At 47.4% G+C, this 14,512-nt stretch overlaps 1 protein-coding gene across 2 annotated transcripts in view; it reads right to left on the minus strand.

The window, feature by feature from the left end:
- Positions 1-12,017, minus strand: part of LOC127681707 (calmodulin-binding transcription activator 1-like) — an 83,864-nt gene extending 71,847 nt beyond the window's left edge. For both annotated transcript variants that reach the window (XR_007977151.1, XM_052178259.1), the window contains exon 1: positions 11,884-12,017. Coding sequence is in view for 1 of the 2 variants with exons in the window: in XM_052178259.1 (XP_052034219.1) it covers positions 11,884-11,928 (45 nt within the window). In the remaining variant the exon portion in view is untranslated. The remainder of the gene's footprint in view (positions 1-11,883) is intronic.
- Between the last annotated feature and the right edge of the window lie 2,495 nt (positions 12,018-14,512).

The raw sequence follows: 14,512 nt of genomic DNA on the forward strand, positions 1-14,512 counted from the left end.
GACATTAATGCTGACACCAAGAGACACCTCCAATATGTAAAACCTGATCATCGCAGCCCCCAACTTTTCCGACATCCTACACACTTTTGAAAATTTCGAAGTCTTAACAGTAAATAGTCTTTTCTTGAATTCAGCAAGATGGCTTAGCCAGTAAAGCACTTCCCCACCAACCTGATGGACCTGAGGTTGATGCCTGAAATCCACATGGAAGAGAGAGCAAACACCTATGTCTCCCCTACCACATAATGTTAAATCAAAACCAAAAACAAAACCTGGAGCTGAAGAGATGTCTCAACAGTTCAGAGCACACACTGTTCTTCCAGGACTCTAGAGATCAGTTCCCAGCACCCATGTCAGTAGCTCACAACCACCTGTGACTCCATCCACCTCCAGAGAGTTCCAACACCCTCCTCGGACCTGCAAAGGCATGGTACTGGCTCTCATGTGCTCATATACACACATACACATAACTAAAAATATAATATTTAAAAACTAAATTCCAAGGCTGGAGAGGATAGCTCAGTGGTTAAGAGCACTGGCTGCTTTCCCAGAGGACCCAGGTTTGATTCCCAACACCCACATGGTATTTACAATTCTCTGTGACTCCGGTTCCAGGGATCTAATACATTCTTCTGATAAACAAGTGGCACACAAACATACATCCAGGGAAAACACCAAAACACATAAGTCAATTTTTTTTAAATGTCAGAAAAAACGTTAAATAAAATAAAAATAATTCCTGTCTTCAACATTACAATTGAGTGGTAGTTTCCACAAAGCCCTGCATCTGACTCTCAGCCCTGCAAGGGGAAAACTTCTATCTATTCAATTTATTTTTACATGTACTATATATACACATATGCAATCATATGCACGTGTGAATATAAATATACAATTCCATAATTCTAAATCATATTTAAATAATATCAAAACTATTTAGCTCTTAGAGAAAATAACCACTGTCATGTGTGCCTTCAAATGCATATCCAGAAGCTAAATGCTTTCTTCCCCTTAGTACCTCTACAAAAAAAAAAAAAAAAAGAAAGAAAAGAAAACCCTCAGACAAGCCACTCATCTGTTACCTACCATCAGACAACTCAAAAACATAGAAAGCTCCAGCACTGCTTAAAGATATACGGACATGTATCTGAGTTGTCACATGACTTAAAATGCTGCCCCTATGGTCTGGGAAGACAGCTCAGTCAATAAAGTGCTTCTGCACCCATGTAAACACTGGGTGCAGCAGCACACTTCCACCACTGGGAGGTACTCAGGCAGATCCCTGGGGCTTTCTGACCTGCCACTGTGAGCAATGAACTCCAGGCTGAATGTCTGTAAGAGCTGGAAGGCACCACACCAGAAGCTAACTTCTGCGTCACTATATATATTAATTTTTATTTATATGGTGGGGGAGACAAGCGGAGGCCAGAGCAAAACTTACTAAGGTCAGTTCTCTTTCTACCATGTGGACAGCTTGGTGGCAAAGTGCCTTTATTCACTAAGCCATCTTGCTGGTCCCCAAAACAAAATATTTAATAATAAAACTTTGTAACTTTTAAAGCTCTGTATTTCTATAGGATTTCTAAAATGTTATGAGCTGTAAACAGGATTTACACATGTACACACAAAATGAAGTTTAATATAAAAAACAATTCTAGAGTAAGATACATTAGCAAAGTCCTTAGTTCACATCCTATTGAGCACATGCGCACACACATACATATACATACACTCACATACACACACATACACACAAAGTTTAAGGAAGATAGGTATCATCAGCAATGACTATAGTTTTATCATCTACTCTAACCATGAACTGAGCTATAAATGGCACTGCCTAAAAGTAACATATGCTATTTTTAAATGTCTTTGCCAATTAAATAGTTAGAAAATCAGTGAAGCCCACCCCCCCCAAGAACGCAAAGAAAATTAACTTGTTTAGAGCTAGCCATTCATCAACCACAGGCTTGAAAGATGCCTGTGGAAGAAAACTCAAATGAGTGTTCTTCAAGACTGTCTTCACCGGGTCAAATTTCAAACAGTAACCTCCCTGGAGGAGAAGCTACATTCCACAGCTACATGAGTGTACAATCCAGAGAAATGAAATCGAACTCTAACTCAAGGGATGTTATGCCTTCCACAACAACAGTAGATCAAAACCAGAAATGCTAAAATCAAGTTATTTGAAATACTTGGAGAGTAACCAAATGCTCAGAGTAGTCCAAGAGCAATGCAACAGTGGCATGATCAGCTCAGGCCTCACCTGTCTGAAGTGAAGAAGAATCCTCCAATTCAGCAAATGATAAAACAAACATCCTTTATAACAAAGGAAACATAGCACAGCACTCTAACCTTACAGCAAAAACAGAAATTTTGTATCAATATGTTTACAACACAACTCAACACAATAATCAGGAGCTAATTAAAACTGCTGCTTTAGCTGGGCAGTGGTAGTGCACGCCTGTAATCCCAGCACTGGAGGCCAGCCTGGTCTACAGAGTGAATTCCAGAACAGCCAGGGCTATACAGAGAAACCCTGCCTCGAAAAAACCAAATCCAAAAAACCAAAAACTGCTGCTTTAGATCCCAAGCTGTCTAGCCAGCAACCTTGCCCAAACTGAACTGTTGCAGACCAACCAGCAGGAGCAACTGCAGCATGAGCAAAACAACTGTGGTGCCTCATCTTCTGTTTTATCTTTCAAGGCTGACTTACAAAGTGACTGATGGTAAACTGATTTGTGACTATGCCAGTTCAAGAATACAAGGCAGGGCTGGAGAGACAGCTCAGCAGTTAAGAGCACTGACTGGTCTTCCAAAGGTCCTGAGTTCAATTCCCAGCAACCACATGGTGGCTCACAACCATCTGTAATAGAGTCTGATGCCCTCTTCTGGGGTGTCTGAAGATAGTTACTGTGTACTTACATATAGTAAATAAATAAATCTTTAAAAAAAAAAAAAAACAAAGCAAAAAAAAAAAAAAAAGAAGCACAAAATTAATGAATGAAAATGCTGATGTCATAGCTCAGCTCTCAGAGCTGAAGGACACAAGGAAGTGTGCACCTATCTTCAGGGATGTTAACTCAAAGTTACTTGGTGAAGAAAGGATGTGCAATGGCCCCTCCTTGCTCAGAACCAAGAAAGGTGAGGCCACAGAAAAACCTTTGCTAGAAAGAAATGAGAAACAGGCAATGCCTGAGGCACAAATAAGCACTGCTTGTGAACCACACCCAACTATTTCAGGTGGTTAGAGTTAATATTTGAATTTTATAAAGACTTAGGAATGGGGGGGGGGTCTCCTGGGGGTGTCCATCATAAAACTTTTCCCACTTGGGACTGAAGAGACAGCTTAGCAGTTGAAGAGAACCTGCTGTTCTTCCAGAGGGCCAGAGTTGGACTCCCAGCACCCACAATCAGGAGCTCACACACAGTCACACAAAACACACAAATAATAAAATAAACTGTTTAAAAAAAAAAAAAAACTTTCTCCCAGGACTGGAGAGAAGGTTCAGTAATTAAGAGCATTGACTGCTCTTCCAGAAGTCCTGAGTTCAATTCTCAGTAACAACATGGTGGCTCACAACCATCTGTAATGGGATCTGGTGGCCTCTTCTGGTGTGTCTGAAGACAGCTACAGTGTACTCATAAATAAAATAAATCTTAAAAAAAAAAAAAAAAAAAAAAAAAAAAAAAGAAAGAAAGAAAGAAAGAACACCAACCACTTTCTCCCACCATGTGGCCTAAACTTACAACAAGTACAGGACAGCATGAAGACTAGCTGGCTCTGTCACACTACACTGATCCTACGTGATCCTAAGGACAGCAGGTAGGACTCACAGGCCTCAAGAACAACTTAACATTTTTATATTAGGGAAAGGATGCTGCTAGGTAACAATGCCAGCAAACTATTATCACAAGGTTTTGATTTATTCAGGGCTAAGAAAGCAGCTAGGAGTGAAACTGGCCACATTTTTCATCTTTTGGCAGAAGTGAAACACTAAGAAATAAAGTTTAGGCGCAATTTTTTAAAATCCTTCTATTCAAGACACTAAGCCACCAGTTCTTGGTCCCTACCGTGAAGGTCACTACAATCTTAGCAACCATCAGTGGTCGCAGAGCCTTGAGACCTCTCCCAACACAGGACTCCAAGGACAGTCTCACTATCTATGCTATGGTGCAAATAACCATTTCCACTGCTTAAAAGAGCCATTCGCCAAAAAGTTGTTTGTTTGTTTTTAATTTAAGCAATAAACAATTCTGCCAATAAACATTTTGAAAAGGAGATCGTATTAAGTTAAAATGCAAACGTGCCACTTTTATCTACAGATCTGGAATGCTGGAGATCACCTCGACTTCCACAAGCACCTTTGATAGAACACCACTACCCCCTTGTGGATTCATAATAAAAATTCTTATCTTGAATCTAGTTTTGAAATGTTCCATTCTGCTAAACTTCCACCGAACTTTACAGTTTCTTCACTAAAAACTATTTTATCTCAAGCACTTCTAAAAGAAGGGAAAGAGAACACACTTTATGATCACCAAGGCCATCAACAACTCTGTAGTGAATGGGAGTTGGCATTCCACTGTTCCACGCCCACTCACCATTGGGCTGTCCTCACCACTGACGCTGATTCCATCACTCTAGCAGCTTTGTGTGTCCTATGGCCGCAGACCTCCTAAAAAGCTCTTATAATTTCCAAAAACAAAAGGGGACACAGACCCTTTAGAAAGGGACTAAAATTCACAAAGACAGAAATCCCCGACTTTACTCACACGCCTTCAGAAATAATTCCTGACAGTCTCAAGCAACCCAGATGAAAGAAAACTAAAATACACTATTCAAAACTAGAAACAAGGAGTGTGAGGGGAGGCGGTTCAGCAGAATGACCACCTCCAAACCTTAGAGGCACGTGTCTGTAACCCCAGAACCTGGGTGACAGAGAAGAAGTTCAAGGTCACCCTCAATTACATAGGGTATGTAGTCTAGGCTTCATGTGATGCTGTCAAAAATAAAATAAAAAAAGACAAACATGAAGGGACAAAGATCATGATAAAAGGAAGAGTGTATCTGGAAGCATCCACATATAGCTCTGCCATCATACATGAACAAACCTCACTGATACAAATTAAACAGGATAGCATATCTGGTTTCTCCATCCCAATAGATTCTAGCTTTAACAACAGTGTCCAGTGACGTGTGTGGGCAAAGAGTCATGATGGCTGGCACCTTCACAGAAGCCACCACGCAATTCTCAAACATACACAGAATTCATGAGAGGACACAGTAAGTAACCACTGCCAGTATTCCTTTGAACTATTAGGAAGGAATAAAAAGGAAAAAATAAGCCTGGCTGGTGTTACCTTGCGATAACTGATAAGGAAAAATGGAAGAAATACTTCCAGAAAGGATGCAAAAATGCCACTTAGAATACAGACCCAAAGGTACCAACTGTGCCCCAGCCTAAGCTAGTGGCTAACCTCACAGCAAGAGTCATCAGAACTAGAGCTAGCCTTCAGGACGGCCCGCCTGGTCTGGGATTATTCTGCTACATTCACTGTTTCTGGATTGGGGGGGGGGGGGCTTAAAGAGGTATTTTGGTTGGTATGTGGAAGCAAAGAGTAAGGCCACTTACTACTGTCTCCAAGTACTGCTGTGCTTGACATTTCTTTCAAGGCACGGACAGCACTGTGCGTGCAAAGCTACCCTGCCCTGCAGAAGGCGGAGGGAAGGAGACAGTCCAGGCCAACACCTCTCCTTCAAAGTCACCCTCTGCTAACCGTTTCAGGAAGGGACATTTCACGGCTTGAAAGACCCGGCTAAAGCTAAACGGGGAAAAAAGTGACTGCACTTTTCCAGAATAGTAAGACTCGTGTACTCTAAAAAATATGCAACCACATCAAAAAATGAGCAGACCACTGGAATGAACACCTAAGAGTCAGTAAAAACTAAAGATATCTCAGTCCTTCCATCTTACACTGTGTCAACCATCTAAAAATTAAAGAGCACTCCTCTTGAGTGAGTGAGCAAGTGTATGTCTGTGTGTGTGTGTGTGTGTGTGTGTGTGTGAGAGAGAGAGAGAAAGAGAGAGAGAGAGAGAGAGAGAGAGAGAGAGTGTAAAGTGGGATTAAGACTGGCTGGGCCTCTCTGCACTGGAGTGTGTGGAATTTCTTTTTAAGTCAAGAATAATGAGATTTAAAAAATGTTCAAGGAACATTACCAGTCTTTATAGGAGACCATGACATTCTACAAGCTATGATGCTCTAGTCAGAGAAAGAGAACCTGAAAATAGTGTCTAAACACACTGATGGACAGCATTTACTATGGAGAGCAGTACAGACTGTGCTCACTTTGTGTACACTTCCTCATATATGACAAACTACAGGGTGGCAGGCCACCCCCATCTTCTAATGGCAATGTTAATAATCACACAGACTAAGTACTAAGTACTACACCCATGATGGCATTTAAAAAAAATACGACTGTGTCTGAGCAATTCTGTCCCTAAACCTGAGTAAAAGGATGGAGGGATGAAGGAAAGGAGGAAGGGAAGGAGGAATGGAGGGAGAAAGGGAAGAAAGGTAGAAGGGAGGAATCGAGAGATAGAGGGAGGGAAAGAAGGAGGGAGGATGGACGGATGGAAGGGGGGGCAAGTAGGCACCCCTTCCTAAAGTGAGGTAGACAAAGAATGAGAACCAGATACCTCTCCCCTCACCACACACACCAGCCTGCCCCACAGCACGAGGTGAGGCAGAGGACTGTTAACTGTACCTGAAGAACTGCACTGCAATCAAACCAGAAGAAATGCAGCAAAAACAAATCCCAAAATCATACAAGGGGAGACTCTGAAACCTGAAGGACAGCATTTCACTAGGACTCTGATTGTAAATACCAATGTCCCCTTGCTGGGACTTAGGTCCCATGCCACCTACCTATCCAACAGGTAGAGAAGGAAAAGGAGGTAGAACCTGAGTTACTCAGAATAAACAAAGTATGAGATTCCATAAGATACACAATATTGAGTTGACCCACAGGACAAAAATGCGAAAGATACATTGTCACCTGTCACCACAAAACAAACCATCAGGGGACAAAGGATACAGCCACCCACAGACTAAGGCTTTCCACAAGAGTGAAGGCTACAGAACCGGCTTCTACCAGTCACTGTGGAGAGAAAGCCCCGCTTCCGAGATGATGAGAACAGCACATTTCAGATTAACTTTGATCAATGTCAACACTGTGATGTATACCTCACTTGTACTCAAAAAGAATCAGGCTTTTTCAGAATAATATGAATGTCAGTACGATTAAACAGAATAAAAAATTAAAAGACACATAATAAACTAGTGACTGTATCAGGCTCTGGCCTTGGAGTAGAGGTCACACTTAAGCATTAGACTGAGATAACTGAACAGCAAAACAAGAGTGGTAGTCATTCAATGCTTAATCCCTGAGAACATGAGCCACGGGAAAGACAAGGGTTTTCTAAACCTTCTGTAAAAATGTGTCTGACACTGGGTTCCATGCATGGGCTACCCAGTAACCAACGCTGCCAGCCTCAGTCTTCTAACATCCCAATCCATCACATGTCTAAATGACCTCAAAGTTACATCTAGAAGTCAGACTAAGAGTGAGCGCTACTTTCTTGTATGTGGACACAAACACACACTCACGCACAGTGTGGTAGTGTGCTAAATGCCCCTCCCAGGACACCTTCTGCCCTCTTCACCACCTTCATACACCTTCAGGGAGTAAGGAAAGGAGGAGGCACGGGAGAGCACACTGTTCAAGAACATTTTTGTTAAGATTACAATTCAAAAAAAAAAAAACAAAATTCAAAAAAAAAAGTTCATAAATCTTTACTAAAGTCAAGTACAGACTGAAATGTCATTCATAGAAAAGGCTAAAATGACCCAACATGGAGTCAGGCAAAGTCACTGAAATCTCCACAAATCCCTGCTCACAGCAGACACCAGGAAAGGGCTCCAGAGTTAATAGCTGAGTAATGGACCCCAGACAGGACAATGACTTCTCCTCAGAACTGCAGATACTAACAGAGCACCAAAGACTCCATGGAACACCTGCGGTAGGCTAAGAACAAGAGGCCCACAAGTGAAAGGGAGTGCTCTTCACACTGCAATGAAAAGGACACAGGAGTGGCCCAGAGTAATGAACAGGATGTAGGGAATGGGCCCCTGAGGGGCTATCTCAAGATCACAGAGAATCGAAATCCCAACCGGGCACACACACTAACTCAGTAAACTCAGAGGTAAACTATTCCATTCTTACTCTCGAATGGGCCATCTTGGGGGCAGGGGGGGATTAAAAGAGGGCTTGAAAACTTAAGACACCAAAAAATGTGGCTGAGATGGGCATGGCACACACACAAATGCACTCGTGCATGCGTGTGACTCCAGCATTCAGAAGGCTGAGGCAGGAGGACTGATCATTAGTTTGAGGCCAAGTTGTTCTACATAACAAACTCTAAGCTAGCCTAAGTTGCAAAACATAGACAACACACTAAATTTTTGATAAAATATAAAGGATGAAAACATGGCTAAGTATGACATAAACTCTTCTCCAAGAGCAGGAAAGAGCAATGCTACTCTTGTGAAAAGGAAAAGCTGACGCACTCTGACCTTGAGGACAGGAGCTGTGCAGACAGCCACAGGCAGAGTCCACTGCGGGGTAAGATGGAGAAACCCAACATCTCCCAGAAACAGGGTAAATCAGGTCTTCAAGGAAACTAGAGAAAGGGTCATCTGGCCTTTCCCAACTGCTGGGGAATCAGAGATGGAAGACAAAGTGATGTTTGAACGGTGAGATAGGGGTGGGGCAAAGTAATTAAGAGAAGCAGGGTAACCCAACTAACTGCAAGAGAAGACCTCCACAGATTCCCAATCTTCCTGAATCCAGCTACACAGTCAGCACAAGCAGATCACCTTGAGATCCTCACTTTAGACAAGCAATGCAGCTGTGGTGGTGCAGCGGACCCTCACTACCACACCCTGCATAGTGGGGTACTCTGGTGGCCAGGGACAGCACCCAAAGGTGATCAATGGCCTGGAGAAAGGCACAAAAGAGCCATCAGCAGAAACAAGAAGACTTTGCCGGGCCTACAAGAACATACACAGCAGGTAATCAGCTCTTCATTTTTCCAAGGCTCACTGACAACCCTGGAAACAAGCAACTCCTTTAAGCTGACAACAGACACAACATTTAAAACAGCCTAAAGATGGAAGATGCGCAGGAAAACCAGACCAAAGGCTTGACTTTCTGGCAGCGGGTACCATGTTGAAAAGCAGAGCCAGAGCCAACTGAGACACCTCCTTCCTTGGGAAAGCAAGGTGGGGGACTCACTTGCTAGGAAACGGACTTCAAGAGAACAGAAACAAGAACACACAACACACAGCTGGAAGGTGAGTGAGGCTCCACACGAAGCCAGTCAAAGGGTAGGTAAGACCACACTGCAGAGTGAGAGCCCTGGACAGTGAGGGGAGCACCAGAACAGAGGCAGAGCGCAGGGCTCTCCACCAGCACCAGCCCCAGAGGAAGAACCTGGAAAACCCTGCCACCTTCACAGGAAGTGGCAAGCACTTTTCCGAAGGTACCTTCTTCTAATTTCAGGGTCTCTCACTTCGTTGGCTGAAATACAACAGGGATGTACTTGAGGCCATCAGTTAGCTCCCAGTTCTACCAGGGAGAAACAGCTTCTTCTCCATTTCCTATCATTTCCCCAAAACACAGGAAATAGCTTTCTCCTACACTGCAGGGGGAAAAAAAAATCAAGATAAGAACTTTCACTCCCCACAGAATCAAGCTGAGAATACTGTCCCTAGACTCCAAACAGAAAAGTCTGGGCATTCATCAGCAAGCACTCCACACATGGGAGATGGGATTTCTGCTTATTCAGTACAACACAAATGACAAATGAAGGAGGAGTGAGAAATTGCCTTTATCAACGACACCTCAGTGTCTTCTAACCCTGAAATCACCAATAACATGGGTATGTATGTACGGATACACACTTTCCAGCATATTAAGAGTCCCCACACACTCTGAGCATAGAGCTGTCACCTGACCCTTCCAACTTCCTCTGGGCATGTACAGAACGTTATTACACATATGCACAAAGTGGTCTGTGTCAACAATTGGGTCTCAATTTCTGTGATGCCAAAGAGAACCAGAACAGCAAAGACTAGAGAAATTTCCACTTTGCCTGAAAGGTGCAAGATCCAAAGAAATGTTTTCATCCCACTAGAGACATACCAGGGCCAAAGGAAGGTTCTGGTACAACAAGGAGCACACAAGCTACCTCTTCTCGCACGGCATGTGGGCGACAAGGGTGTCTATGCTCCCTATTCTGGATAGAAAGGCATATGGCTTCTCCTTACCCAGCCAACATGAATACAATTTGAGAAAATTAGAAAAAGTCAAGGTAACAGGCTCACTAAATATGGCTGACTGGGAAACAGGAGCCATAAGGAGGATTTGAGTTCTCTCAACAGGGGGAAAAAAAAAAAAAGAATTGGGAAGTTTATTTCCAAGAAAGATTCAAAGACTTCTTGAGAGTGGGACACATAAAGTCTGGTTCTTTCTGCTCAAAAGATAGGAATCAGAACACCAAATCCAAGGGCACAGGTCCCTTTTCCCAGTGGAAGAGTGTTAATTGGTGAAGGGTGCCCCCTAAGATCCGAGACTGAACAGGAAGCAAGAGAGCCTTGTTTTCCTGCAAGAAAGAAGTACTAAGGTCCCTTTTCGCTCAAGTGGTAGGCACATCGCAAGTCCTGCCTGCCCTACATCTTACTGGGGCGCCCACCCTGGCCCAGACAGGGAACTCCAAGGAGAGAGGCAGACAGCTAGGGAGCATTGGAGCGTCCGGTTTCCCCAACAAGAAAGAGGGCAACTCGAAGGGTGTTCAGGAAATGAGCTCACCCCAACCCAGGAAAGTGTACGGAAAGAGTGCAGATCTGGAAGAAGTGTCTGCCTGCCTATTTAGAAATGACTTCAGAGCTGCACAGGGCCCCACAAGGCACTGGGTGAGCAAAGAAGGAAGAACATGAGTAGCCGGAGTCCCCGTGTCCTGGCAAATAAAAGGATAAACCCTGCGTGCAGAGGCTCCGCGTCCCCACGAGAGTCCCCTCAAAAAGGGGACAGGCTAACACGGAACCCTCAGTGCTCGGCGAGGATCGGGGTCACGGAAGGTAAAGGGCAAGGCAGTGTGGAGACCCCACCCTCCCGATAGTGAGGGTGCAAGGGCAAGAGTGAAAGAGCACGCTGTGAGGGGCGGGGAGGCCGCACGAGGACCCCGGCCCTGCTGGGGGAGGGGCCGCCCGGGGCCTCAGCCGAGGGGCGCTCGGCACGAGGGGGGCCCCCTGGCGGGGACCCGCGCGGGGACACCCCCACGCCGGCGCTAGGAGGCGCCGCGCGGCCCGAGGGGGGCTGTGGAGGGGAACGTCCGGCCCTGACGCCGCTACGGCCGCCGGCACCGGTGCCCGCGAGCCCCCGCGGCCCGGGAAACTTTCCGCCCCGCGGCCCCCTGACACCCCGACCGGCACGGCGGGGATGCCCCGGGCCGGGTGCGGGAGGCGTCGCGGCTTCTCCTCCTCCTCGCTGGGCCCGGCCCCCGCCCCGCGCGCCCCCCGCCCCGGCCTGCCGCCCCCGGGGCTGGGTGCGGGGCGCCGCGCTCGGCCGGCCCGCGAGTCACCTCAGGACTCGGCCGCGCTCCGCCCCCCCCCCACCCCGCCGGAGCCCTCCCCGCGCCCGCCGCGCCCCCGCGCTCGCGCCCCGCGCCGCCGATGCCCGGGATGTCCGGCGCGGCCCCGGGCTCTCCGTGTCGCCGCCACCCTGACAGCCCCGGGCCCTCGCGCTCCGGCTCTCACCTTCCGGCTTGTTTTCGGCAGCCATTTCCCCTCCGCGCGCCACATCCTCCTCCTCCTCGCGACCGGGACCCCGAGCGCGCGCCTCGTACCGCCGCCGCCGCCGGCCCAGCCACCCCGCCGCCGCCGCGCACCCGCCCTGGCCCCGCCCCGCAGCCCACGCACAGCGACCACTGGGTAACACGTCTGTCAGTCAAGGTTCCCGCGGCCAATCGGGCCACACCAGGGGTCTCACTACTCTCCGGGAGGAGCGTCCTATCCACCCTGTCCATTGGCTGAGCACCACCGCACCGACTAAAGTGATTGGCCTAGAATCAACGCCCCCTCCCCACCCACTCCCAGGAAAACCCGCCCTCCAGACCTAAACAAAGCTTCCTAGTGGCCAGAGGTCGAAAGGACGACCCAATCAGGGTGAGGCTGACACGGAATATTTCCTCGAGGCCGAGACGTGGTGTTTTGATTGGACGTCACTACAGTGTTTCCCAAGCCGTCCAGACCAATCAAAGGGGGTTCCCGGAACTCGGGAACGGCTGTGGGAAGCCCCGCCCCCCCAGCGTGACCGTCATGAGGAAGGCGTTCGCTCATTGGTGTGCTGGGGCTTTTCCCGCGTGCTCGGGGAGCTGAAGGACGTTCCCGGGGAAGCCGCTGCTGGCGCGTGGGGGTCCCGGTGTCTTCGGAGGACACGCTGGGATCTCCGGGATTCCTCAGCCTGGGGCGCTGGCGGGGGGCGGCCCTGACGGAGGGATACGTAAGGCACCGAGGAGTGCCGGTTCTCGGTGTTCCCGAACCCTTTAGCCGGTAGTCGGGGCGTCGCTGCCCGCTACGGGGGAGGGGCGCACCTCCCGGCAGACCACGCCCCTCTGAAAGATCCCGCCCCTTCCTGGCCTCTGAGCCCCGCCCCCTCGGCCGGCGCTGCGTCCCCGCGGCCGCCCTACGCTCCCGCCCGCCTTGCGCTCCTCTGTCCCCTTTTCTAGCGGCTTAAAATACTGAAACTTTATTTTGGTCACGTTGCCCATGTGACCGGCGGAGCCGATGAGTCATAGGTGCCTGTCCCAGGCTGCAGCCGCGGATCTAGGGCTCGGAACGCTCGACCTCGGCTAGCCTAGCCTGTCCCTCCCGGGCTCCCGGCGTTTCGGTCGGGCTCCGCGCAGCTCTTCTGCCTGTAGGGCCACACACCGAAGGGATTCGCACGCCCCGCAGACCCAAGCCCCGGCCAGGAGAGCTGCAAAGTCCCGTGCCTTCTCGAGAGAAACCAGGAGCTCTGCACGTGGCCAGAAAAGAGAGGAAAGGATGAAAGAAGGGAGGGAGGGAAAGGGCAGAGTGCAGGAATTCCGCACATAGACAAATAAAAGGGAAGAAGAAGGGGGGGGGGGGACACCGAGCCCCGATTCTGCAGGTGCACCGAAGGGAAGCGGGAGGGAAGGGCGGAGAATGCCATTTAATGAAAAGCAGCAGCTGAGCTCCAGAGCCTCTTCTGTAAACTTGCACTGTTTGATTCCTCAACATTTTTTTTTCTCTCCGTTTGCTACTAGCAGAAACACTGAAAAGTCGATCGAGTGTTTTGGCGTTAGGATTGATCGTCAAAGCCAGTCTGTACCAATCCTAACAACGTGTGGTCTTTTTATGGTATTCACCGTTGAAAATTGCTTAGGTTTTTCCAAAAATAAAGATGTCCCAAAAGAATGTTTTGTATTGTATACTCATTCTTCAACAAACTTTAATTTTATGAACCTCAAAAAAAAAAGCGAAATTTTAACAACTAGGGTACAGTATTTTATCGATTAGCATTCTTAATAGCACTTGTGTAGACGATTTGGGAGCTGAAACCTGCCTCTGGAAACGCTGGTGGCGTTGTAAATTAGAATAACCCTTTCAAAAAGCAATTTCACGGTATGTATTAAAAGCCGTAAAAATATCTACATCTTTTGACCTAGTAATCTTATTTCTGAGAATCCATTCTAAGGAAATAACTCCAAATCGGGGTGTGGGGTTGCTGGGTGCCTGACGATGTTCCTCACTAATCACTGTATTTGGTACAACAAAGAAGTGAACACTGAAGGCTGGGGAGGCGGCTTCTCAGTCAGAAGCGCAATCTGCTTCCCGAAGACCCCAGTCCCGTTCCCAGCACCCACCCTGGGCAGATCACAACTGCCAGGGGCTCCGGCTCCAAACCACTGCACTCATCCCTCATATATACCGCATATACCTGTACTTTCCTCATACATACACAGAGTTTAAAAATAAACACTTTGAAAAGTGGACACGGAGCCGGGCCGTGGTGGTGCACGCCTGTAATCCCAGCACTCTGGGAAGCAGAGGCAGGCGGATTTCTGAGTTCGAGGTCAGCCTGGTCTACAGAGTGGGTTCCAGGACAGCCAGGGCTATACAGAGAAACCCTGTCTCGAAAAAAATCAAATCCAAAAAACAAAACAAAAAAAAACAACAAAAAAACAAAAAGTGGACACGGCCCAAAATGCTGATGTTGGCGGTTTAACAGATAAATTGTGCTTAGCCACGCAATGGAGCACTGAACTAGTCACAGGTATCAGAAATGGACAAACTCGCCATTTCTGGTGGCAGGGAAAATAGTCAAGTTTTTGGTGTTTGTTTACAAACATAACTGAATGATCGA

Source organism: Apodemus sylvaticus, chromosome 3 (assembly GCF_947179515.1).
Source record: "Apodemus sylvaticus chromosome 3, mApoSyl1.1, whole genome shotgun sequence".
Classification (NCBI taxonomy): domain Eukaryota; kingdom Metazoa; phylum Chordata; class Mammalia; order Rodentia; family Muridae; genus Apodemus; species Apodemus sylvaticus.